The following is a 27,246-nucleotide window of genomic DNA, read 5'->3' as shown; positions in this document are numbered from 1 at the left end:
AAAATAGAGATGCAAGTATCCAGGGTATGTCCCAGGGTTCAACAGTAAATGTATACAATGAATGAATTATTAGCATTTAGTTTAGATTTTCAGTAGAAAGTTGCTGAGACTGAAGAGTTTAGCAGTAGAACAGTTCAAGTGAGTAGCTGGTATCACACTGTATAACAATCCTACCTTCTAATACTGACTCCATTGGCCATCTCTTTAACAGCTCTGATGATTCCTTCTTTCCCTTATACTCAGCTTCCTCCAATGGAGTCCTTTTGTCTCTATTCTTTAAGTTGAGGAGTGCAGAGACAGTCACTGGAGACACGGATCCTAACATGACCTTTAGAGCAGTTGTCTCTCCATTCCATGCTGCATAGTGTAGTGGAGTGTCGAGGTTGATATTCTGTATGTTTAATAGGGAGTCTCTCTGTAGTGAGGAGAAGTTGTAGAGGAGGAACTCTAAACACTTGCTCCTTCCACACGCTGCAGCCAGTGCTATAGCTGTGTTACCACCTTCAGTCTTCTCAGATACAAACTCGTACTTCCTCTCATCACTCACTGTGTCTATCAGTAACTCTACACACTCACTGTTGTCTCCCCTCCATACAGCAAGGTGTAGTGCTGTATATCGATACTTCTGCTTCATCCAGAGCAACTCGTCTGCTGTTCTTCTGATTGGTGAGAGAAGCAGACGACAGATTTCTGTGTGGGCTCCTTCTGCAGACACCATAATAGCTGTGTATGAGTCATGCTTGATAGTAATCAGTAGCCTCAGTAGCTCAGCTGGTTGGACTGACTCTAAGGCTGCCCTCAACACACTAATCTCCATCTTTCTCTCTCTCACGTAATCCTTCAGCAGTCCTTCCATGTTTAACTGTAACATATGTACTGCACTCTATTAGCTGCTGCATACAGTAAAATATGATAGAGAAATGGGTACAAAATGTGACTCAACTGCAGAGTTGGAAAGCTGCCAACCATAACAGAGTGGCTGCAAGTGAACCCTGGATATTTACAGAGTATAAAAATAAGTCCAGGGTTGTTAGACTCTGGCAGAGCTGAGAAACATGAAATATCTGCAGTAGGAAGTATTTGCTGGTCTGATTATGACTGAGAAATGAGACCAGAGCCTCCTGACCTTAACTTAACCTCACTACATGACAGACTCTATGAGTCGCCTCAGGGTAGAGAGTGATAGTCTCAGGAGGTCAGAGTTATATAATAATCACACTGACTCAGTGTCTCTCCTCATCTACTCTATTATTCCCAGTAAGTACAATATCAACAGGTGCTAATATAGTATATAAGTTATACTTACCTGTTTCTATTCTGTTTGTCACCTGCTCTGACTACTACAGGCTTCTTTATAGCTTGTAGCTGGTTATAATAATGGTATCTGTCTCCTGATTGGCTGAGCTGAATAAGAGTTAATCAAACAGTGATTCATGATGAATTTCTCAGATATTGAATAAAGGAACAGAAGCTAGTTGTTACTGCAGCTTCATGATTGGCTGGTTATACAGCCTTGTAATTGGTTAGCTTCACTTTCTGTTTATTATTTAAAGTAAAGTTTATCTGCTTAATTTCATATAATAAAATAACAAACATTATGTTACTTTTACTAGTAGCAGAATGGCCTCGGGCACTATAAATATTCACATTGTGACCACTGGCAGTAATGTGACGAATAACAATTTTTTTATAAAATAAACCTTTATACAATTCGTGTTGCTACAATTAAATAGAACTCAAGATAAATACCCGTTGTTGATTAACATGTAGGTACCAAGTACAATGTTTTATATTACATTTTAGTAATAAGCAATCACAAACAGTAAATGCTTAGGCCTAAGGAAAATATTTAAAGACTCAAGTAAGTACATGTATGTTAAATATCCCAGCATATCAGCCACTCACACTCAGCTAGCAACAACAGTGCATAACTTATAGAAACTTGCTAGCCAATGTCACACATAGTAAGATAGCTAGTGGCAGGTGCTAGTCAAGGTCTTCTAATTAAGGTTACTGTTTCTCAGATAAATTCCCAAATACCAAACACTTAGTTTAAGGGCAGATAATAAACAACATTGAAGTCAAGGATGCCTAAAAGCTTGTGATACTTTTCAAAGACACATGAAGTTTTGCTTGGAATTATTGTTTGTCAGCCCATTGGAAAATGTGGCCATAGTTGTGATAAGGTACGCCAGCTCAAATAAATAAAATTACATATTTTATTTTTGGTCAGTTTATCATGTGACAAGGCAAGCTAGCAGTATGTGAACACTATTTAAGTATTGTTACTTTTCTAAAGACAAAGTTTGGTACTAACAGCTGCAATCAAAAAACAGTAGATAAATTCTTTTTAATTTATTTCAACTTGCTGTGAAACCTATAAATGAACGCTACCTCCATTTGAACATCGCTTTGACATTATTTTAACTTTACAAACCCATAATTGCAAGTGAACAGTAGAAAATTGTTCTCAAAATTGTACTAATAATGAATCGATTCCATTAATAACAACTAAATATAATTAACTTTGAAAGCAACACCGTATAAATAATTAATAACTGTATCAGAATAATAATAGTTCCTTTGTTTGACTCGGCCTTCATATTTTGATGTATGTAAAAAACGGTTTATATTTACGATGGTATGTGAGCGACTAGTTTTGGTCTAAAAGTGGTGCTTAGCGATGCTGCTATAGGTTTATCATTTGCGGGAAATGCAACGTGTAGGTGTTTCGCTCTGCTCAAAAAATTGTTTGCACGCTAATATCGTTTAGTTCAGCAGCGCAGAAGGAGAGTTGTAGTCAAAAACACGTTATGAAAGATATTGAGCAGCCAGGAGATGTTTGTTCTATCGACTGCAACAATCAGAACGCAATTGGCGAAGCTAACGAGCAAATATTCAGTTTCAAAAAACTTAATTCTTGTTTATGCAGGTAGTAAGTATGGTTTGTTTATATCACTTGTTCGTGAATGTATACATTTGTGACATCTGATAAATTATTACTAAGAAGCTTGTAGTTCCAGATTTATAGCGTATATTATTAACTGTAGCAAACATCTCGATGAATGCAATGAGCTTGTATGCGCCAATGTTAAATATAAATATGCAAAATAAAAAAATTCGAAGCACTAACAAAGTGCAAGGCAGGGCAACAGAATCACGTGCTATACATATCATTGCGGGTTAATTGCAAGCATTAGATATCAGCTGGTAGATATATTACTCGCTTCCCATGCTTGTTATTTAGAGATCCTCAACAAGTTAACAGATTTATTGTTTTCAAAAGGGTTAATGACCTTAAGGGTTAAGACATTGGCTGTGCCTGTAAAAGGGTCAAACTTATCTTCCAAAATTCAGACAGGCTATTTGCAAAATACAACGCCGCAATCTATTTGACCGCCATTATATGTGAAAGGTTAAAAAATAGAATGCAATGTCATTCAAATAGAGATTTCACAGTAATTTTAGTAGTAAACAATTCTAAATTATAAACTGAATATCCTCTGACATACCCTCCAAGTCAACTTTCTCTGTCATTCAGCCAAAGTTCCTCCGCAGATGACATAGTTTCATACGAGCGAAGTACAGAATAATTCCCATGTATAGTGAGCATACATTGTCAACCTTAGGTTGGGCGTATGTAATCCTCAGATAGTTATCAAAGAATAATAAGATTCCTGATGATATCATACCTTTTATTACGTTGACCTGAAATTGTAAAAGACGATGGAACTGTCCTGTAAGAATTAGTATGATTGCAACTCGCCATGATGCGCCTTGGATAAAAAATTCCATATAAACATACAAAAACGTTAATAAACAATGCAGGTGTGATGCAGGACGGAATTATAACATGAGATACCACTTCTCTACCTATTTAGATAACAAAAGAAACAGAGCTATAAACAAAGTATTATTAATAAATTACTAGTTATAGTTGATAGCTATAAAGTACTATAAACTTTACTATTATTAATATTATAATTACTATTATTACTTGTTACTATTATGTCTTACTGAGAGTCTCACCATAGAGTTGAACTGCAGCCCTCTGTATCACACTCAAGGCCCACCTACTATCCTCTATTGTTGAACTCAAACTGACAGTTTATAGCTGTTCCCACACACGGAGAGACCACCTAAGTTGAGCTATTTTAAGGCAGTGAATGGAAATGAAGAGAGCACTCAACCAATGTGACCAGCTGGCTTTCACCAGATTGTTTGTCACATAATATGGCTTGTAAGCAAAACTTCAGTGAGCTACTATATGCTGACTCTCACCTCTTCCTTTTGTGACAATCACCACAGAAATTAGGTTATCTGACACTCATTGATAAACTAGGTTAAAAAATCGGCAGTGAAACCTGCGAGTGATGACAGAATTTTTGGTAATCTATTTAGTAATATATTATAGTACAAATATATTCTTAGATAGCAATATTAATCTTATGTGAACATCCCCTCTCTTCCTTTGTGAAACGAACAATAGAAACACTGTATGCCTCGACAAAAGAGCGTTCCAACTGGTAAGAAATTTGAGATACGAGATTAATTCTGAGCCAATACATGGCTTGATATATGAGACAAATTAGAGATACTAGCATACAAGACAGTTTCAATGGTTACGAGAACAGCATCACTGATTCTTTCTCCGCGGATAAAAATGATAAAGAAGGCTAGCTATGAGTGAAAGTGATAAAAAGTATAAAAGTGAAGCGAAATGATCTTAATCGGAAAATATAAAAAAGGAAAACGAAATTTGAATAAGCTTAAGGTAAAATAAAAACATATTTACAATTGTATCCGTAATCAGCTAATATAATGTAAGTTAAATGTAAAGTATCTTTAATGTTGCGTAGACAAAAGGGTAGTGTACAGAATGAGTTGTAGTCAAGTATTTCCTGAACCACCGCTAGTCTCTACTATCTGTCTCGAAGGTGAGAACTATATACAGTACTGCATATAAACATGTTGTTTTATTGTAGACCATACCCATTAGATATGTACTTGTTACTTTGTGACTGCAGGTAGAGAATTAGACCAATGAAAAACACATTTCCACTGTAATATCCACTTTAGCTTCTTTATTGTACTGAAAGGAACCAATTAATTCCTTTGTATTAATTACATGAGAAAAATTGTTTTGAGATATAAGAATTGAATGGGAGCTATGTTCCAGAACTCATTAAGCTCCTGTGTTGAAATATGGCTCTATTTCTATTGATGAACCAGACGATATTAAATGGGAGACAAAAAGTAGCGAGGGATCATTTTGTTAACATCTCTAGATGCTTTGACTAGCAATACATAAAAGTACGTTGATATCCTAAAATAACACTCTCCCTATAACAATTCAATTCTGATAAACTGTAAAACCTCCGAACGCTACCTACATTTCAATACCACTTCAAACTGACTGTCACTTTGACTTTTGTTGACCTTTATGAACCCATAATATCAAGTGATCAGTAGAAAAGAGCCCACAAAATCATATTGATAATTAATCATTAACAATAATAATCATCATTATTAATGTAAACGATACGATTATGTTTAATAGCGATTATATTTATGCTTTGATCTGCTTCACCCATAATAAGGCTAAAATTATCTTTCGAGAATTATGACGAGTCATTCGAAAAAAATACACTGCCTGACTTTATTTGAATGCCCCCTCCAATTGACCACCACTGTAAAAAGGGTAGAAAAATAGAGCACCATGGCTGTCAGTTAGAAGGATTATGGTAATACATTTTATTACACAAGGTAAAAGGAAGATTCTTTGAAACGAAAAGTTCTAAGAAAGTCAAAACTTTTCATACTCTGGTTTTCTATCGGACATCACATGTACTAAGCCTTCTCTAACAGAAGTACTGGGATGCTGAAACTGGAGCCAATCACTAACCTAGCTGGCACGACACTAGAACTGCCAGAATAAGTGAGTAACCGGGAAGGGAACAGCACACAATGTAACAGGAAGGCTACACAAGAATTACGGTAGCTACATGTAGTTGTAATGATCAGGGTACATGATGAGCTGAGATAAGCAAGTCATGTGGGTGGTGGATAGGTAAACATCTCTTTAAAAATTAAACATTAGGAATTACATGAAATCTCTGTAAATAGGTAATATTTAAATGCTATGATGATAAAATGCTTATTGAAGAAGATTCATGGTTTATGAATGTGACAAATGCTCGTATTAGAGTCGCTAATTGATCATATCCCAATCATTAGAGTGAGATGCATATGGAGAGTGTAATTCTCCATTTACAGACATGTTCAGGTCTATGTGGTAGATAATCAAGTATCCCTAATATATGATAGATATTGTCGCACCATTGTTTCCATTCAATCTAGTTAACGAGGCTAAACATTCAGATTATTTGAACAATGAAGAGTACATAACTCCTGAATTTAAAAAATTGTATAATGAGCAATCTAATCCACTACAATTTGATAGCTAAGCTTTCAATGGCTGCTAGCAGTTTCATGGCATCAGTAAAAATAATCAAGCTTGAAGCTCATTAACTAAACAGTTGATTATAGTTATGCGAAACATAACTATTATTTAGTCATCTGCATATACAGTAATTGTTTTAGTATAGATAAGTTTACATTCGCTGACTTACTGGGTAAGTTACTCAAATTCATTGCGTAATTGCTTTTACTACCCCTGCAACGCCGCCTGGCATTTGGCTAAAATACATGTATATAAATGTGAGAGTCTGTCATTCATGTCATAGAGATAAAATTTTAGGGACAAAAAATCTGCTTCACAAAGGATTGGATCTTGGCACTTCCATTTGGAGAGACCATGAGCTTAGTGCAAAGGTAATTTAAAGTAGGCGTTGTAATGTCAATGGTAATGTAAGGGAATGGTAATGTGAAGGGTATTCACATAGTATCATATATACGACTTTAATATGTTATACAAAGGCTACAGTTTAGACACCAAAAAAGTTCTCACATGTCAAACAATGTCTCACCATCATGATGTTTGTTCCTTTTGGCCATTTTAAAGGGAGATTAAAAACCGACCAGATTATAGGCCGATATAAAAATATCTGATAAATAGATATATGATACTAGATATATGAGAAGGAGATATTACAACAATCACACCATCATACTGAGTATTCCAACTTTGCACATATTTTTAAAAAGTGATAACGGGCATTAACTGAAGTCTACTGTAGCCCATAATGTATCAAAATTCGACTTATAGCGGCTACTGTAAAATATTATGTTAAGAAATTTTAACCTCTCCACTGGGCTTGTTACAAACACATGAAGCATCAATGCCTTAATGATTGCAGTTGCCCAAACACATTTGCACCCATACAACAGCAAGGTTAAATGGTTAAAATAATATGTTCATCATGAACATATTCTTTCACTGCAGCCGCTACATCTATATATTAAATTTTGGTGTATGAAGATCTGCAATGGACTTACATTTCTGCCAGACATCGATTTTTAAAAGTTGTGTACTATTGGATGTTTTGAGTGCTAAACCTTCCTGTTTCTAGGTTATGTGATGTCTAATTTCTGTTGGGTTTAATCGAAGAGTAAATGAGATGTCGCGATGTTTGAACTACAGACCTCTCTTGCCACTTACTACTACCATTCGCAATGCATGTATTGCTAGCGATATGAACCAGTTTTTAATTTCTTTTCTCTCATGTACCACCTATGCTCATGAAGCCACTTTTGGACGCTGATTGTGAAACTACAATACACATTTTTCATTTTATAAAAGCTTGGAGGCACCAAGTACTTGTGTAAACAGGTAAAACGTTTGCACTACATCAACAATTTCACACACAGATCTTTATACAAAACATTATGTAGTGGAACCAGGCTGGCTTTACGCTAAGGGTTGTCTTCCTTGCCTATATCATGCTACGTGTTTTTGCCCATGAAATCGGCAGTCATTCTTGGCGCAAGTTAACACTAATAAACTTTGAGTGGACCTGCAACTCTTCAAGTATACATTTAGCAACTGAATCGCCAAACGCAATAATACTACAGTAAACACACCAAAACAATTTTTTATTAAAAACGGGTTTTAATTACCAATATACATTGTATGTGTTCCTACTGGTGCTGGGCATGAGTACTTTTTGGTGAGACAAAAAGTAGTGAGGTATCATTTTGTTAAGCATTAGTCAAAGCATCTCTAGATGCTTTGACTAGCAATACATAAAAGTACTTTGATATCCTAAAATAACACTCTCCCTAAAACAATTCAAATCTGATATACCGTAAAACCTCTGAACGCTACCTACATTTGAATACCACCTTTATTTGACTGTCACTTTGACTTTCTTTGACCTTTATGAACCCATAATATCAAGTGATCAGTAGAAAAGAGCCCAAAAAACTGTATTGATAATTAATCGCTAGCAATAAAAAAAATTGTTATTAATGTAAACGATACGATTATGTTTAAAAGTGATAATATTTATGTTTCGCTTCGCCCGTAATAGAGCTAAGTTTATCTTTCGAGAATTCTGACGAGCCATTCAAAAAGTACACTGCCTGCCTCTATATGAATGCCACCTCCAATTGAACACCACTGTAAAAAAGGGTAGAAAATAGAGCGCCATAGCGTTCAGTTAGAGGTTTTCCGGTAATATATTTTAATACACAAGGTGAAAATTTGAAATTAAAACCAAGAAGATTCTTTGAAGTGAAAAATTGTAAAAAAGTCCAAACTTTCCTCACTCTTGTTTTCTATTGGACATGACATGTACTAAGCCTTTAAAGGAAGTACTGGTATGCTGAAACTGGAGCCAACCACTAACCTATCTGGCCTGACACTAGAACTGCCAGAATAAGCGAGTAACTGGGAAGGGAACAGCACACAATGTAACAGGAAGCCTACACAAGAAATACGGCAGCTACATGTAGTTGTGATGATCAGGGTACATGATGAGCTGAGATAAGCAAGTCTTGTGGGTGGTGAATAAGGGAATATATCTTGAAAAATAAATATTAGTAATGACATGAAATCTCTGTAAATAGGTAAGGCATAAATGCTCAGATAATGAAATGCTTGTTGTAGAACACTCATGGTTGATGAACGTGACAGATGCTCTTATTAGTGTCACTAATTGATCATTTTCTAATCATTAGAGCAATATGCATATGGAGAGTGTAACTCCCAATTTACAGACATGTGCAGGTCTATGTGATACATGTAGATAATCAAATATCCCTAATTTATGATATATATTGTTGCACCATAGTTGTTCTATTCCATCTGCTAGTTAATGAGGCTGAACAATCAGATTATTTGAACATAGAAGAGCACATAACTCCTGAATGTAAAAACAGTATAATATCAAGACCTTTTTGATGCCAGCTGTCATATTGGAGACTGTAAGCAACCAAAGGGACAGAATAGCCTTGAACTATGAGAAATTTATAAAAATACACTGTTACAGTGGCAGTCAGAGTAAACATAGTCATCAGTTCATGGTTTGCTCTAATTTTAAAATATGGCTGGCAGCATCAAGCAGCAGCACTGAGAATGTAAACATCGGGTGCAGCTGTATGTAGATGCTTCAAATGAATGAAAAGTTAAAAATTCTAAATTTGAAAATAGGAGTACAAACGCAAATAAGATGACATGTTGCTTATGTCATGTGACTTAACACCACAGTCATGGACTATTGTGTTGATAGTCTAAAAATAGAATAGGGTAAACTGACTAAATAGATGATAAAGAGAAGACAACTGAATAATAGAAAGCACTGGAAATCTGAAACTAAAAGATAAACTGATATGTCTCTCCTTTTATCTCATCAGACTTTAAGAGCATGAAAACTCACAGTCAAGATTAAAACTGATGAGTGAAGAATGAGACAGCAAAACCACAACTACTAAAGAGCATATAAATACTGTTTGACAAGTGTTTTGACATCGCCCAAAACCTCCAGCTCAACTTGAGGTTTCAACAAAATCATTTTGATATTAAAGCTTGCATACAATTAATGAACATAGCTTGGCTGGATGTGACTGCGTGTACACTGCAAATAGCTTGAGAAAAGTTTTGGCTTATTGCAATGACGTCATACCAATAAATAGGGAATAACAAAAGCACTGACTGAAATGGAAACTAGTGTTTGAGTGCTGTGAATGTGTTGGAAACTAACATCACTTATTCATAAAATATTCAGGAGTATATTAATGAGCTTATGATGGTAGAGCTAGCAGAAGGACTTGGATGAAATGTACCTGATCAAAGTTCTGCAAAGGTGTATATCCATATATATGAATCTCAATGTTTGTGGCCAGTCCAGTTATTGCGTTTAAAAATTAGGAATAAAAAATCTGCCTCGCAGATGATTTGATCTCAGAACCTCCCTGTCGGCAGGCCAGCAATCTAAACCATTACACTACGATAACAAACCTTTCAATGGCTGCTAGCATTTTTATTGCATTGGTTGAAATAATCAAGCTTGAAGCTCATGAGGTCATTAACTAAACAGTTGATTATAGTTACGCAAGACAACTATTATTCAGCCGTCTGCAAACGCGGTCATTGTTTTAGTAAATATAAGTTTACTTTCGCTAGCTTACCAAGTATGTTACTCAAATTCATTGCGTTGTTGTTTATCCCTCGTACAACTGTGCCAGGCATTTGGCTAAAATACGTTAATGTGGGAGTCGGTCTGTCCAGTGATAGAGATCAGATTTTAGTGACAAAAATACACTTCACAGAGGATTGGATCTTGGCACCTCCAGTTCTAGAGGCCACGAGCTTACCCATTAGATTATGCCTTCAACTGAGTACAGAAATCAATAATAGTGAAGATATTCATTACGTTGGTTATAATATGCATTAAGACATTACATCTCATGCTGGGCTCTCAGCCTCACCAGATGAATGCACGGCGTAGCAGGAGTAACAGAAGCAACTTATAAACAGTTGTAGGTAGTATAGCGTGGGGAAGGTATTTGTCGCTTGAAAAGGTGGTATTGACTACCATTGGAGTTGTCCCACCGATAGTGATAGTATCGAATTATCAATGAGCGGACAGAGTTCACCGATAGTTATCAAGTGACTTGGCAGCTGGTAAAACTATCGAATTATCGTGCCTGAAGAGATCGAGGACTGTGGGAAGGAATAGGAAAAGGTGATCGAGTTATCAGAGCGTTCAATTTACCAGAACACTGTCACAAGTCCATGTATTTATTAGTCGATAAATGTACAAACTATATATAAATCAAACGCATAGATGGCTTGTTGCAAATTAAAAAGCTTCTAGTGTGAGGTTTAAAAAAAATTTCATCAGAAAGTATCGAGACTTTTCTATGACTTGAGATTGGTTTGTTGTTTGAAGTCTTGTGACTGCCAGGAAGTTTTCAGATGAAAGAAGCCAAACTTGATCGCTGTTGAAATGCTCAGAAAAAAGACATCTTTTTTTGAGCGTTTTAACCAATGATATACAGCCCCCAGGAATGATATACAGGGGGCTGTATATCACTGTTTTAACCAAGATCAAATTTGCCGATTTTCCCTTAAGTTTATTCGAAGGTTAGCTCACTTTTCTTAGCTTTTGTAGGGCCATCGCTAATCAGATGATTGGCAAAATTTGATTTTTGCAAACCTTTAGAAAAGTCGTTATCGAAAATATTTTGCCGATGATGGTAATAACGACGTCTAAGAACTACTAAAAGTTGAGATTTGACTCTATGGCTTGAAATAAAGTGATATTCTACAGCGATAACAACCGTCGTAGTGGCCGTTGGGCAAAAAACTGTTCGAGTTAACCAAGTTGAGGTCGAGTTATCTAAAGCAATTTATCATTGCGTGAGAACGGACCAAACAGATCCGTTCGAGTTAATCATGTGTTAGAGCTATTCGAGGGCGATAACTATCGAATTATATTATTTTTTATTATTCGATAATGAGATATTTGTTTCGGATCTTTCGATAGGCTAAAAATAGGCAACAAATACATATCGAGAAAGACAACTATCGACTATCGGAATCGACTATCGAGCTATCGCGCAACCCTAGTATAGTGTAAAAGTAATGTGTTAGGTAATATAGTGTAGGCATTGCAATTTCAATTGTAATGTAAGGTAATGGTAATGTAAAGGGCATTCACTTAGTATTATATGAGTTTAATACGTTACACAAAGGCTACAGTTTAGACACCCAAAAAAGTTCTCACATGTCAGGCAATGTCTCAGCGTCATGATTTCCCTTTTGGCCATTTTTAAGGAAGACTAAGAACTGATCAAAGTATAGCCTATATGATTAGATCACACTTTTACAAAAAATACCAGGAGTACAATGACCGATGATGAGAGTGGAATGAAAAAGTGAAAGGTCTTGACAGTTTAGAATATTTTTAATCTTTCATTTATTTTTTATAACTTAAATGTTTGTTGGTTACAATTAGTCTGTTTCTGCTTACAGGTACAACATGTGTGACTATTAAAATTGGAACTCGGCCATCGAATTAAGGAACTTTGCATTATTCTCTCCTATTATGTCTCCTACATTATTGCAGAAGAGAAAGCACAAAAAACTGTCTTAAAATACCCAATATTTGTAGCTACGGCGGGTTCAGGATGGCGGCGATTAACTATTAGTTTTTGGGCTTTTAAGAGCTTGTAATCACATCTCGACATATTTTGTACCTACAACACAGTATAGTGAGAAGTGGTGAATCTTTTGATACCAAATAACTGTAATGTAAATTTCGTTGCAAGTATGCCTTTAACACTAACGCCTCAATCAGCTATTCAAGTTTTTGCATTAATTCAGCTTGATTAATCATCATGTTTTTCTGTTTAGTTCACAAAAACAATATAATAATTTTTTATAACTTATTATTGCCTCTAAACTAGTAAAACTAGAATTTGGCTATTAAATTAAGGCACTTTGCTCAGATCTTATTACAGAAGAAAAAGCACAAGGAAGCTGCTATGAAAATACCCAGTATTTTTATAACAGGAGGCAGTGAGAAGAAAGAGAGAAAGGAATATTACAAAAACATCGCACCATTATATTGACGTTTCCAACTGTACACATCTTTTTGACAAGTGATAGCGGGCCTAAACTGAAGCCTACTGTAGCCTGTAATATATCAAAATTTGACTTATAGCAGCTACTGTAAAATATTATGTTAAGAAATCTTAACCTCTCCACTGGGCTGGTTACAAACACATGAAGCATCAATGCCTTAATGATTGCAGTTGCCCAAACACATTGGTGCCCATATCACAGCAAGGTTAAATGGTTAAAATAATATGTTCATCGTGAACATATTTTTTCACTGCAGCCGCTACATCTATATATTAAATTTTGGTGTAAGAAGATCTGCAATGGACTTACATTTCTGCCAGACATCGATTTTTACAAGTTGTGTACTGTTGGATGTTTTGAGTGCTAAACCTTCCTGTTTCTAGGTTATGTGATGTCTAATTTCTGTTGAGTGTAATCGAAGAGTAAATGAGATGTTGTGATGTTTGAACTACAGACTTCTCTGTTGCTTCTTACCACCACCATACACAATGCATGTATTGCTAGCGATATGAGCCCGTTTTTAATTTTTTTTTTCTCATGTACCACCTATGCTCATGAAACGATAGCCAATACTTGTGAAACTACCATATACATTTTCATACTATAAAAACTTGGAAGCACCAAGTAGCCCACTCATGCAAACAGGTAAAACGTTTGCACTACTTCAACAATTTCGGACGTAAGTATTTATGCAAAACATAAGTTATTTAGTGGAACTAGGCTGGCTTTACTCTAAATGTTGTCTCCCTTGCTGATATTGTGCTACGTATTTTTGTCCATGACATCGGTTGTCATTCTTGGCGCAAGTTAACACTAATAAACTTTGAGGGAAACTGCAATTCTTCAAGTATACATTTAGCCACTGAATCGCCAAACGCAATATAACTACAGTGAAGATATCAAAACAAGCTCTTAGTAAAACAGCTCTTTTTAATTACCAATATATGTTCTCCTACACTTACGCGCTGGCCAAGTGGTGGAAAATCCAATTATAATGATGACGATAATAAGAGATCTGACCAACTTACGTTGGCCCGATAGCAAAAAATACCGCCAAAATAGTATAAAACAGCAGGTAAAATACATTGTTGAACATTCATAATTATTGAAAATTGGTTACATAATTTATCAAATACATACATGTACAGTCTCACAGACAACATGTGTAGATTCTTCTTGAGACATATTTGGCTTGCGCGTAGCCAGAGCGTGAAACGCAATAATAAAACATAATGCGTTCGCGGTGAAATAACCTTAGTTCGGGTGCCAGAGATTACGCCTAAAGGGGATTTTGCCTACAGGAGATTACGCCTACAAGTGATTTTGCCTACAGGAGATTACGTCTACAAGTGATTTTGCCTACAGGAGATTACGTCTACAAGCTGATAGACTATGCCTACGATCTAGGATATTGCCCCTACTTTAATTCTGTGAATTGTGATGCAGAAAATTACGAATGGCGCGATGAATGCATGTTATGAACGTGTGTTGATGTATTTTATTATGTAAATTATTTTTTATATCAAATCCTATAATCATCCATATATCAAATCCTTGCAAATATATAAATTTAATTCGAGTTGATTATTGGGAACCATGGTGATTTAACAGTCGTTTATTTGCAACAAACCGTGTTATTGATGTTAAAACCACATTTTTATTGATTTAATTAAGCAAAAAACAAGCGTATGTATTTTTGAAGTTGTTACTCTTATACATACAGACACATGTCAATAACTGAGTATTTCTATGTTATCAACAGCCCATCACTAAAAGTGATCAATGGTTGTTGGTCAATATATCATTTCATAACTTTGGAGTTGTTTTTTATCTCCTATTGCATACCATTATGTTTCACTTTTACATGGAGCCTCCCTCACAGCCGGTTGAGATCACCCTTGGGTACATATGCATATATACAGAGTAAATTACAAATACAAGTTATATGATTTACAATAGTGTCATCCATCATAAATGAGCAAAAGAAGGATCTCATAAAAATTTGATTTTTCTGCATATAACCTGTTATTTCACTTTGATAAAAAAGAAATTATTTACTAAACAATATTGTTTTAGCAAGAAAAAATATGACATATAAAGGAGCCAACTCTAAATTAACAAAAAGACCACAAAACAATTAAGCACGTTTGATAAAATTATGCTAAAGTGGCCATAGCTTCAACCACATTGTAATGCTGTAATAAATATCTTTGAAATGAAGTAAAAACCCATTTCTCAATCTCCTTGCATGGCTACTATAACTGCTCCTTCTCTTTAGCTTTGCTATATAATAAGCATACATTAAAAGACTATTTCGAAGTGAATATCATTTAGTTTTATACAAAATTACTCACTTTTGTATAATTTGGAGGAATTGGGCTACTTTTGTACACACAACAGTTCATATGCTAAGTACACATTCTTGCAGTATTTTTACTTGCTGAAGTTTTCCTATTTCATCAATTGAATCAATAGATAGATTATAAGTTTAGGATTTATTCTGCAAAAAAATACAAACATCCAGTTACAGATTTATTTGCTCCATTTTCTCATTCATCACATATAAGCACCATCATGTCAGTGATACATCTTAAAATAGTAGGATCTGTACTTGTACTAGTATTTGTTCAATAACGTATGTATCGTCATATCACCCTATCTTCTGACTGTCATCATTCTTTCTCAATCGACTTTCATTGTTCTACAAAGTAGAGTAGAAGGTCATGAAAAAGCAATATGTTTTTTGAGAATATTAGAAAGTATGATAATGCAATTTACTTTCTCTACCTCGATACATCAGAAACCCAACACTGAGCGGATAAGAAAATTTGCACAGAGAACAAATACAAGATTTTGCAAGATTTTTGCAAGATACAGAACAAATCAACTTAAGCTAGGTTATAGGTATAATATTCTAAAATGTTCAAACAGTAATACAATGATAAACTTTTGCTTCATTTTTGTGAGCCAAAAGCCCTGCTAATCATTGTATGAGCTAGTTTAGCCGGTTTAGACTAGCTTTAAGAAAGGAGTCGTGTGTTCAACAACAGCAAAACTCTAACAGACAACTCCCAAACCGCTTGTTGAGAGAGTCTAGAGCTATTTTTGTGCCTGCTACATATTGCATAAAATGATGCTTGGTAGGCTAAGAGACGAGGTATTAAGAGACTCCATGCGAGTGCCAAGAAAGTGGCCGAAGATGAACTGACAACTTAGCTGATAACACAAAGCCTCAACAGCTACACAAGACAAAGCTCCCATGCTGCAACAAGATTTATGCTCTCTTGAATCTTGAGCCAAAATTTGGCACATGAAATTTAATCCACAAAAGTATTACCATCTCTCTATTGGCAAGTTGTCTTTGCCGATGGATACAAATAACTTTCTCATCTTATATGATCACCATCTTCAAAGTGTGACTTCTAATCCTTATTTTGTGGTAGAGTTGCAGAATGATCTGAAATTTAATCAACATATTTTTAAAATTGAATCCGAGGAAGAGCAATTAATCGGCATGCTTACAATGGTTCTGAAAGATGCAGATCAAAAGACAAGAAAGATAGCTGATACTTCACGAGTTAGACCTGGTCCTGAGTATGGCTGCATGGTTTGGGACCTTTACCTTACAAAGGATATTACTTTACTAAAGTGAACTCAAAACGCTGCACTGAGATTTTTGCATAGACAAAAAAACAGAGTTAGTTTTCTTCAACTATGAGAAATTAATTATTTTGAAACCTTGAAAGACAGATGAGTTAAACTTTGTCATAATGTTTTTAGTAAAATTCTGGGAGGTGATATTGACTTATTGATCAGGACCAATATCAATATACCAATATTGACATTGGTCCCATTCGCTACCTGAGACTTGTAATTTAGATGTTGCGTACAAAGCTACATACATGGAAAATGGTAGCGTACAGCCTGCTACACGGTATTGGCGTTTCATAATTTACAGTTTTCGACTAATTGTACTGCTCAGAGGATGAAATTTTTAATGTAATGTTACTTATCACAATTAGCCATCCCAAGACAAACAATTTTAACTCATGATTCAACCTTTCGATCAATCAACCTTGCTTGCAACACAAAATAATAAAACCACTACATAATTATATGTAATATATATTATGTATATGGTATAATATACCAAAGATATAATATTACTACTACTATGTATGTATTAGCAATGCATAAGACATTGCTAAAACAATGTTTTACAAAGCAAGCTAAAACAAAGCAATGCGTAAAACATTAAAAGTGACCAGAAGAATGGAACAATTTAGTTATAAAACAACTAGGCCTATTTATTTTTTGTTATTTATTCGCAAATAATCATATTATTTTGTCTCATTCATTTACCCACACTCATTTGACTATTAAATTACTATAAGCAGACAGACCAATGCCCAATATATCGAATTATTAATACTAGTTCACCGTTAGTTGCAGACTATTAATTAATTACAAACTATCAAAAAATAATAATTCGTAGTACAACGAATGGTACTACCACCCTAAGGTGGTGATGATTTTATCAGACTCAAAGCATCTATCAAAGCTTTGAGATTTTAAGCACACATCTTAGCGTTCTTGTGGCTCCGAACAGCCACCAGTAGTAATAGTAGCAGTGGTAGTAATCGTTAAGAAAGCCAAGAAAGGAAAGGAGATATTAAATTGTTTTTATTTTACACTTCCACGATTTTCGTTCTGATTGATAGATGACTTTAATCAATAGTATGTTTTTCAATCAATGTTAAGTGAAAACCCTATTATTGCATTACCTTTTACCATTTTTCTTACATTTTTTCTTAAACAATCAATGGTATGCACCATCTCCATAACTGTAGACGTAATCTCCAGGAAGTGTAGACGTAACCTCCAGGAAGTGTAGACGTAACCTCTAGGAAGTGTAGGCGAAACCTCTTGTAGCCGAATCCTCTTGTAGGCGTAATCTCTGTAACCCCCTTAGTTCGACAGGTTAGCCTAACGAGCCGTGTCATACCACCGCAAAATCAAATTTGCTACTTTGGAAACTTTTAGAAGAAACTTCCGTTATAATTGCTTGCAGCTGCGTTTAATTATAACATCAACCGTCATTTATGAATCGTGAATGACAAGTTCCAGGCATTTAGGTAATAAAATTTCCGATAGGTTTTGAGTCACATTATTCTATCTGTGGCAATGTCTACCGTATACCGGTAGGAGGGGGGTGACAGTTCTCTAGTGAGAGTTACGTTTATGTTCTGAAAAAGTACCCGAAGAAAATGGTCTATTATAATGATAAGCCAATACATGTGTACGTCCTGTAATATTTTTTCGAACGAGTTCTCAACAAATAAACTATTATAAGCGACTCCATTTGAGCTTTTTATGATAAATGCGCTGGCGGCCGCGTTGAAACCTCTAAATATTCGCCACGCGTTTTCCATTCCGAACCAACTATGAAGAACACTATCACAAGTTATGAGGGCAGGTAGTTAAAATGTACGGATATTTTTTTAACTGGCATCTATTTGTGTAAATATAACTATACACAAATCGACACCAGATTTTAAACTTTTTATGAACGGAATTTTTATACCACAGGCGAATGGTCTGAAATATTTGGGGGTTTTCATACAAAGCGACATCAAGTGGCACGAGCATATTTTAAACATTACTAAGAAAAGTAATAAGGCACTCGGACTTATCCGACGCTGCCTTTTTAATGCAAGCATATCAACAAAAATTGTCGCCTATAACACAATTGTTCGACCATTACTCGAATATGCCTGTCAGGTATGGTCACCGCACGCAAAAGGCTTAACTGACAAATTAGAAACAATTCAAAGGCGGGGGGTTCGATGGATTTTCTGGCATCTATTTGTGTAAATATAACTATACATAAATCGACACCAGATTTTAAACTTTTTATGAACGGAATTTTTATACCACAGGCGAATGGTCTGAAATATTTGGGGGTTTTCATACAAAGCGACATCAAGTGGCACGAGCATATTTTAAACATTACTAAGAAAAGTAATAAGGCACTCGGACTTATCCGACGCTGCCTTTTTAATGCAAGCATATCAACAAAAATTGTCGCCTATAACACAATTGTTCGACCATTACTCGAATATGCCTGTCAGGTATGGTCACCGCACGCAAAAGGCTTAACTGACAAATTAGAAACAATTCAAAGGCGGGGGGTTCGATGGATTTTCAGACTCGGGCCTATGGATAGTGTCACAGAGTGCATGCGTGTAAATAACATCCAAGAACTAAAAGATAGAAGAGAAGATTTGGATTTGAAATTTTTAAAAAGAATTGAGTTTGGTCTATATGAACTAGACCTCAATAACTATATCTCTTTTAACCCATCCCACCAAACCCGTCATGGAGTAGTCCACCCACATTTTAGGATAGACCAATATAAGCACTCTTTTTATAATAGAATGGCACCGAATGTTGTGGGTCAGGGCGTTGATGACTCCCTCAGTTTTTAATACGATCTTAGTGTTGCAACAAATTAGGTTTTAGCGTTCTTATCAATCATTTTATCTCAAATTTTATGTTCATATAATGCCCTCGGGCGTGTTGGACAGATTCGAATATATATATATATATACACAAGTTTAGGCTCAACTGTAAGTAAGCATAAGTTTAATTGTACGATGACAGCCAAACTAAATTGATTGGAATTGGAGAATCCCAAGTACCATAAAAAAGAAACATTGCTTCATCATTGTAAGCCTAGTTGGTTGCTCTAGGTTTCAAATACTTTTGTTTTGAATACCACTTTTGAACATGTCTAAAAAGAGCAGATTGCACAACCTAGTGAATAGAGTAAACCTAATAAAATAGTTTGTGGGGCTTGGCTAAGGATTTAAATTAACCGATTATTTTAACAGCTCTAGTTAAGGCAAGAATAATTTGTATTCATATTTTGTTATATTTAAAAAAAATTTAATTTGTATACTAGAGATTCCCGTCATGCAGCCCACTACCAAAGTGATAATTGAAAAAGAAAGGGTACTGCCGGTTGAGAAATGCAATATTAGCAGTCGAATGGCACTGCAGTGCAATAGGAGAACTGCAATGGTAGCTGTAACGTACTGGATTTTATTATGTACAACAAACAACAATAATGAAAGGAAAAGGTTATGTTTATATCTCTACCCTGCAATGGGAGAAATGCAATATTATAAGTAAAATGGCAAGCCGCTGTGTAATATACACAGGCTGGGGGGGGGGGAGGCCGTATATCATTGCTCATAGCAAGCAATAGCAAGAAGTTGTGAAATTCATCTATAGGCCTATATCTATAAAATTACGTTGAATTCAAAAATCTAAACACATTTTAGCTGCTTGATCTCTATGGCTGCATGCCTACTTGATCTCTATGGCTGCATGCCTACTTGATCTCTATGGCTGCATGCCTACTTGATCTCTATGGCTGCATGCCTACTTGATCTCTATGGCTGCATGCCTACTTGATCTCGATGGTTGCATGCCTACTTGATCTATATGTCTGCATGCCTACTTGATCTCTATGGCTGCATGCCTACTTGATCTCTATGGCTGCATGCATACTTGATCTCTATGGCTGCATGCCTACTTGATCTCCATGGCTGCATGCTTACTTGATCTCTATGGCTGCATGCCTACTTGTCCTCTGTGGCTGCATGCCTACTGGATCTCTACAAACTTGATCTCTCTTGAACTATAGAAATAGATGTATATCTATAAGAAAATGTAGGCCTATTACTTAATTTTGCAGATATTAAAAACGGCTTAGCAGTACCACAATGTTGACCACAGCCGCAGTATCATCAACAAAATCTTTAGATAAATAATAACAGTAACATATTGCACACCATCGGTCACCATAGGCCTACTTTGATCTTGTAAATTCGAAAGGATATTCTTATAATTAAATCTTATAATAATCCGATAAAACCGAATAATTATTCTTATAATTAAATATTGTAATAATCTTATAAGAATCATTAGAAAAATATCATCGTCATTTTCTTTACTTTCACTGCTTTGGACATCAATTGGAATACCGAAGTACTCATTATAAGTGTCCAAAATGTCAGAGTCCGGTAGAATTGGCAAAAAAACGATTACTTTTCAGTACTTCTACGTTGATTACAGAAACCTTCGGCCAATGGACAATGCCATAGACTGGTGAAATGTGCTTGTCTTCTTTGTGAAATGCGCACGACTTCATATTTCTACTCTTTGTTGCACGGCCTTATCAGCGTTTCATTGGCCGGTCTTAATTTTGGATAAAAAACGCTTGTCGAGTGTTTATCGCGAGTTTAAGCCAAATTAATCTGTCTATTTATGTATAATCCGATCAGATGGGTTAGTTTTAGGATATTGCAGAAACTGTTCAAAGACTTAGTAACATATTTAAACATGTTTATACATGTTTTGTATCATTATTGATTATTATACTTGAGCGACCTAACACAAAAATGGTTAACATTTTTGATGGAATTATTGTACAAGGGTTTGATAACGGGCGCGGACGGATAATTTTTCGGAAGTTGTGTGCGCATATGCATTTATCATTGAGCTCCCAAACATTCGCTTCGCTCGTGTTTGGTTGTGGGATAATTGACAAGGTTTAATGATGGAGAAAAAAATAAATATATTGTATTCATTGAAATTTTTATTATTTTTTTATAAGACAAACAAGACAAAACAGGACACTAAATGTCAAAACAAGTGAATTACCTACACCAAAATACTTTTACAAGAAATATAATGTCCTACAGCGGGTTATAGTAAAACACTAATTGTTGGGAAAGAAACTTTGGGGATAAGTGAATCAAAGGCTATGTTATTATTTTATTATTATTATCAGTTATTATTATGTTACAAGTACAGCTTTAGCATGTGGTCTGTTACAATGACATCAGGTAAAATCAGGATTCCAAGCTGTTTTGACTAAAGATGAACACTTGAAGCTAAAGAACAACTTGATCCAAGTGATAGACTTTACTAATGGGATGAGGTCTTGTAATAATTTGAACCAATTGAATGAGGTTTTACAGTAAAGCTAACCAATATCAAAAAGTGGTTCATAGATGTAACTGCTATTAAGAGGTCTTACAATATTTCCAAGACTTTGTAATGAGGTAGCCGACCTTCAGGAGAGTTTTCATTCAGTAGTATTTTGACACTGTGGTCACACTATACACTCTATACTCTAGCTGCAGTTGTCTTGCCTTTTCCTATCCGGTAACTGTCTTTCCTATGATAGGGCTAAGTTTTCTATAAATAAACAGTCGAGGGAGAAAGTGTGGCAGAGAGAGAGAGAGAGAGAGAGAGTGTGGGAGAGACAGAGAGATGAAGAGAGAGAGAGAGAGAGTGTGGGAGAGAGATGAAGAGAGAGGGAGAGGGTACGGGAGAGAGGAAATGAGAGAAGGACGGAAAGGTAGAGAGAAACGGGGAACAGAGAGTGGAAAGGAGAGGAAGGGAAAGAGGGAGAGAGAACGAGTGGTTGCGAAAGCGAGAGAGTACGCGGGATAGAGGGAGCGGGAAGGAGATGGAGAGAGAGAGGGAGCCGGAGAGAGAGAGGGAGCGGGAGAGGGGGAGTGGAAGGAAAAGAGAGCGAGAGTTAGAGGCGGAGAGGAGGGGGAAGGAAAGAGAGATGAATAAAGAATAGTCAAAACAATAATCAAAGAATTAAGATTGGGTTATGGCTAAAATTGAACATACAGACAGACAACAGCCAGTATTTTTATAGATAAGGTAAAGATGAACTGTATATATTGATAGAGAGCTAAATATCTGACACAGGTGCTTAGCCAAATAGTATGTATATGTGTGCTGTTCATATGTACAGATAAGTTGTTCATATGTATAGTATTCTGCTCGTATGTACAGATATCCTGTCCAGATGTACATATATCCTGTCCATATGTACAAATATGCTGTTCATATTTGCAGATATGTTGTTCATATGTGTGAATTGTCTTTTCATTGGTATGGATTTTGTTTTCCTATGTATAGATATGGACAGTAAGCTGTGGAAGATGAGATACAGAGGTGTTAGAAATGGCTGAGACAGCCAGTAAACGTAAGCATTGCAAAGACCAAGACTCAGCAGTTGCTATGGTGACTCTATAATACTGATCATGTTTGTTGATGACGTTGCATAGAGTTTGTATCATACACTTTTGTAAGCGGATGTCTATGCTTTTCATCGTCAACATACTCATCTGAACAGACGTGGTTCATGATATTTGTAGACAAGTCAAGCTGATAATCTGCCCCAAAGCGTTTCCCAAGCTATTCTTACTAGCCTTTTCTCCAACCATTACCTTAATGCCTAGTACAGTGTCTGCTCCAATCAGAAGTGACGTCTGTAGCTATTTATTCCTTGGATGTCTGATGGCTTACAGCTATCTCAAGAAGGTAAACATTGAAGACACATATTCTGCCTGGTCTCCGTGTTGGGGTAGAGTGGGTTGAGGTTTGCTGCATTGTTAGCTGCCTGAAGTTGAGGATACTGTTAGCTAGACAGATGCAGTGAAATCCTTAATACTGTCAAACATCTACATACAAATTTTTTGGCATACAGCAAAAGGATTTAAGCAAATATTTTCTCTTGACATACAAACTTACGAACTAGTTTAACATACGCTGCCGGATGTTTTTTTAACCATTACATCTTCGTCAAGTAAAAGTAAATGTAAAAGTATAAAATTCTAGATGATAGAATAACAAAAAGTAATTAAATTTAGGATTGTTGTAAGTTAGAATAAGTTATGCTGCATATTCTTACTACTGAGTCTGAGATGCATAGACTTCAGATACAAGTAGAGTTATAGAGTTATTTGTTTCTTGACCATTTTTAAAAACTGCAAACATTTTAATAGTGTACCACCTTTGTCAACATCTTCACCGGAGTCGGTTACATTTCCATAATAGGCAGACTACATGTGAATGCAGAATCAGCAGATAACCTTGACCTTAATTAGCTAGTATATTACTCTCTGTTAGTTATAGGTTTAGCCTCTGATATTAATACGAGTACTGCTTATAGCTACTCCAACATACTATGCATCTACTTCTTGCCTGCCCATAAAACTATTCTTAAAAATTGTAAGTGGGTTCACACCAATTAGTTTTGCTCATGCAAAAACTCAAGGGTTGTCTTCACTTTAGCACACTCATCAAGGTTCTCATGACGTTCTGTACTGAGCCCTGCTCTTTACATCCAACAATGCTAAATGCTATTTTTAGGCTAGCTGCGACATTGATGTGTGTGAATCTATGAATTAATTGCCCTGCTTTGCCAACTACGATGTCTTCAATGATAGAATATGACAATTGGCATGATGCGTGTGAATTCTTTGAAACAGAATCTATAGAGGAAGAGGAAGATATGGTTGTTCTATACATTATGCCTAGTTACTTTTTCACTGGGTTTGTACAACTTATTGACATAGAACTGCAATGATAGTCAAAGGATATCATTGGACTGTTGTCTGTCTTGATAAGAATGTATGAACAACAGATGTAAAGGTACCTCCGGTATCACCTCGTGACAAAAAATGATCTGAAATGACACGTCTATGGGGTTTAAAAACAGCATTAATAAAAAGTTATCGACCATTGCTTAAAGTTTCAATGAAATAATGTATTATTTTGTGCAAAACAGAAGTATTAACAAGCATTTGTTTTTATTATATCATAGAAATTTCTAGTCAAATACATTCTTATATCTTCAATGCTTTGTTTGTGTATTTAGCACAATGTGAAAAGGCAATAAGTCGCTAAGGTTGAATGTTGTTATAATTGGAGGTGTAGAACTGGGGTTTGATGCTCAAGATTCAGCAGAAGTCTGGTATGCTGCAAGAGGTTACATACAAGTTTAGTATGATGCTATGGTGACAGTGAACCTATCGTATGACATCTATCAGATATCCATCACTAGTTCTACTGTATATCTCTCACTAGTTCTACTGTATGTCTTTCACTAGTACTACTGTATATCTATCACTAGTTCTACTGTATATCTATCACGAGTTCTACTGCCTGTCTATCACCAGTTCTACTGTATATCTATCACTAGTTCTACTGTATATCTATCACTATTTTTACTGTATATCTATCACTAGATCTGTATTCTATCACTAGTAACACCTTGACTGTATATCTATTGTTAGTTTGCTTGTATATGTATTAACCCCTTGACTGTAAATCTATTGCTAGTTGGCTTGTATATGTATTAACCCATTGACTGTAAATCTCTTGCTAGTTTGTCTGTATTTGTATCAACACCTTGACTATAAATCTATTGCAAGTTTGCCTGTATTTGTATCAACCCCTTGACTGTAAATCTATGGTTAGTTTGCCTCTATATGTATCAACCCCTTGACTGTAACTCTATTGCTAGTTTGCTTGTATATGTATCAACCCTTTGACTGTAAATCTATTGCTAGGTTGTCTGTATATGTATCAACACCTTGACTGTAAATCTATGGTTAGTTTGCCTGTATATGTGTCAACACCTTGACTGTAAATCTATTGCTAGTTTGCCTGTATATGTATCAACCCCTTGGCTGTAAACCTATTGCTAGTTTGCTTGTATATGTATCAACACCTTGACTGTGAATCTGTTGCTAGTTTGCTTGTATATGTATCACCCATTTTACTGTATATCTATTGCTAGTTTGCCTGTACATGTATCAACCCCTTGACTGTATATCTATTGCTAGTTTGCCTGTATATGTATCAACCCCTTGGCTGTAAACCTATTGCTAGTTTGCTTGTATATGCATCAACACCTTGACTGTAAATCTGTTGCTAGTTTGCCTGTATATGTATCAAACATTTTACTGTATATCTATTGCTAGTTTGCCTGTACATGCATCAACCCCTTGACTGTATATCTATTGGTAGTTTGCCTGTATATGTATCAACCCCTTGACTGTAAATCTATGGTTAGTTTGCTTGTATATGTATCAACCCTTTTACTGTAAATCTATTGCTAGTTTGCCTGTATATGTATCAACCCCTTGACTGTATATCTATTGCTAGTTTGCCTGTATATGTATCAACACCTTGACTGTAAATCTATTGCTAGTTTGCCTGTATATGTATTAACCCCTTGACTGTCAATCTATTGCTAGTTTGCCTGTATATGTATCAACCCCTTGACTGTAAATCTATGGTTAGTTTGCCTGTATATGTATCAACCCCTTGACTGTAACTCTATTGCTAGTTTGCTTGTATATGTATCAACACCTTGACTGTAAATCTATTGCTAGGTTGTCTGTATATGTATCAACACCTTGACTGTAAATCTATGGTTAGTTTGCCTGTATATGTGTCAACACCTTGACTGTAAATCTATTGCTAGTTTGCCTGTATATGTATCAACCCCTTGGCTGTAAACCTATTGCTAGTTTGCTTGTATATGTATCAACACCTTGACTGTGAATCTGTTGCTAGTTTGCTTGTATATGTATCACCCATTTTACTGTATATCTATTGCTAGTTTGCCTGTACATGTATCAACTCCTTGACTGTATATCTATTGCTAGTTTGCCTGTATATGTATCAACCCCTTGGCTGTAAACCTATTGCTAGTTTGCTTGTATATGCATCAACACCTTGACTGTAAATCTGTTGCTAGTTTGCCTGTATATGTATCAAACATTTTACTGTATATCTATTGCTAGTTTGCCTGTACATGCATCAACCCCTTGACTGTATGTCTATTGGTAGTTTGCCTGTATACGTATCAACCCTTTTACTGTAAATCTATTGCTAGTTTGCCTGTATATGTATCAACCCATTGACTGTATATCTATTGCTAGTTTGCCTGTATATGTATCAACCCCTTGACTGTATATCTATTGCTAGTTTGCCTGTATATGTATCAACCCCTTGACTGTAAATCTATTGCTAGTTTGCCTGTATATGTATCAACACCTTGACTGTAAATCTATTGCTAGTTTGCCTGTATATGTATCAACCCATTGACTGTATATCTATTGCTAGTTTGCCTGTATATGTATCAACCCCTTGACTGTATATCTATTGCTAGTTTGCCTGTATATGTATCAACCCCTTGACTGTAAATCTATTGCTAGTTTGCCTGTATATGTATCAACACCTTGACTGTAACTCTATTGCTAGTTTGCCTGTATTTGTATCCACCCTTTTACTGTAAATCTATTGCT

The 27,246-nt window shown here is 35.6% G+C and overlaps 1 protein-coding gene and 2 long non-coding RNA genes across 8 annotated transcripts in view; 1 reads left to right on the top strand and 2 right to left on the bottom strand.

Moving 5' to 3' along the window:
• Positions 1–27,246, top strand: part of LOC137402084 (uncharacterized) — a 146,681-nt gene that overhangs the window by 60,443 nt on the left and 58,992 nt on the right. The gene's annotated exons all lie outside the window — the stretch shown is intronic.
• Positions 1–27,246, bottom strand: part of LOC137402075 (golgin subfamily A member 3-like) — a 229,179-nt gene that overhangs the window by 169,886 nt on the left and 32,047 nt on the right. For 4 of the 5 annotated variants that reach the window (XM_068088544.1, XM_068088547.1, XM_068088548.1 and 1 more), the window contains exon 1: positions 175–942. The exons of the other annotated variant lie outside the window; for it this stretch is intronic. In XM_068088544.1, the coding sequence (XP_067944645.1) occupies positions 175–871 (697 nt within the window). In that variant the 5' untranslated portion in view covers positions 872–942. Of the gene's footprint in view, positions 1–174; positions 943–27,246 lie in introns of those variants that run through there. 5 annotated transcript variants of the gene reach the window in all.
• Positions 15,532–17,966, bottom strand: LOC137402085 (uncharacterized). 2 transcript variants are annotated; one of them, XR_010979450.1, is made up of 3 exons: positions 17,855–17,966; positions 16,389–16,508; positions 15,532–15,752 (listed from the first exon to the last, which is right to left on the bottom strand). It is a non-coding gene; the product is annotated as an uncharacterized lncRNA (long non-coding RNA). The 2 variants fall into 2 exon arrangements; XR_010979449.1 differs by having other exon boundaries at positions 17,836–17,902.

This window comes from Watersipora subatra, chromosome 8 (assembly GCF_963576615.1).
Source record: "Watersipora subatra chromosome 8, tzWatSuba1.1, whole genome shotgun sequence".
Taxonomy (NCBI): domain Eukaryota; kingdom Metazoa; phylum Bryozoa; class Gymnolaemata; order Cheilostomatida; family Watersiporidae; genus Watersipora; species Watersipora subatra.
Note: the sequence above shows the minus strand (reverse complement) of the source record. Positions and strands in the feature narration are given on the sequence as shown.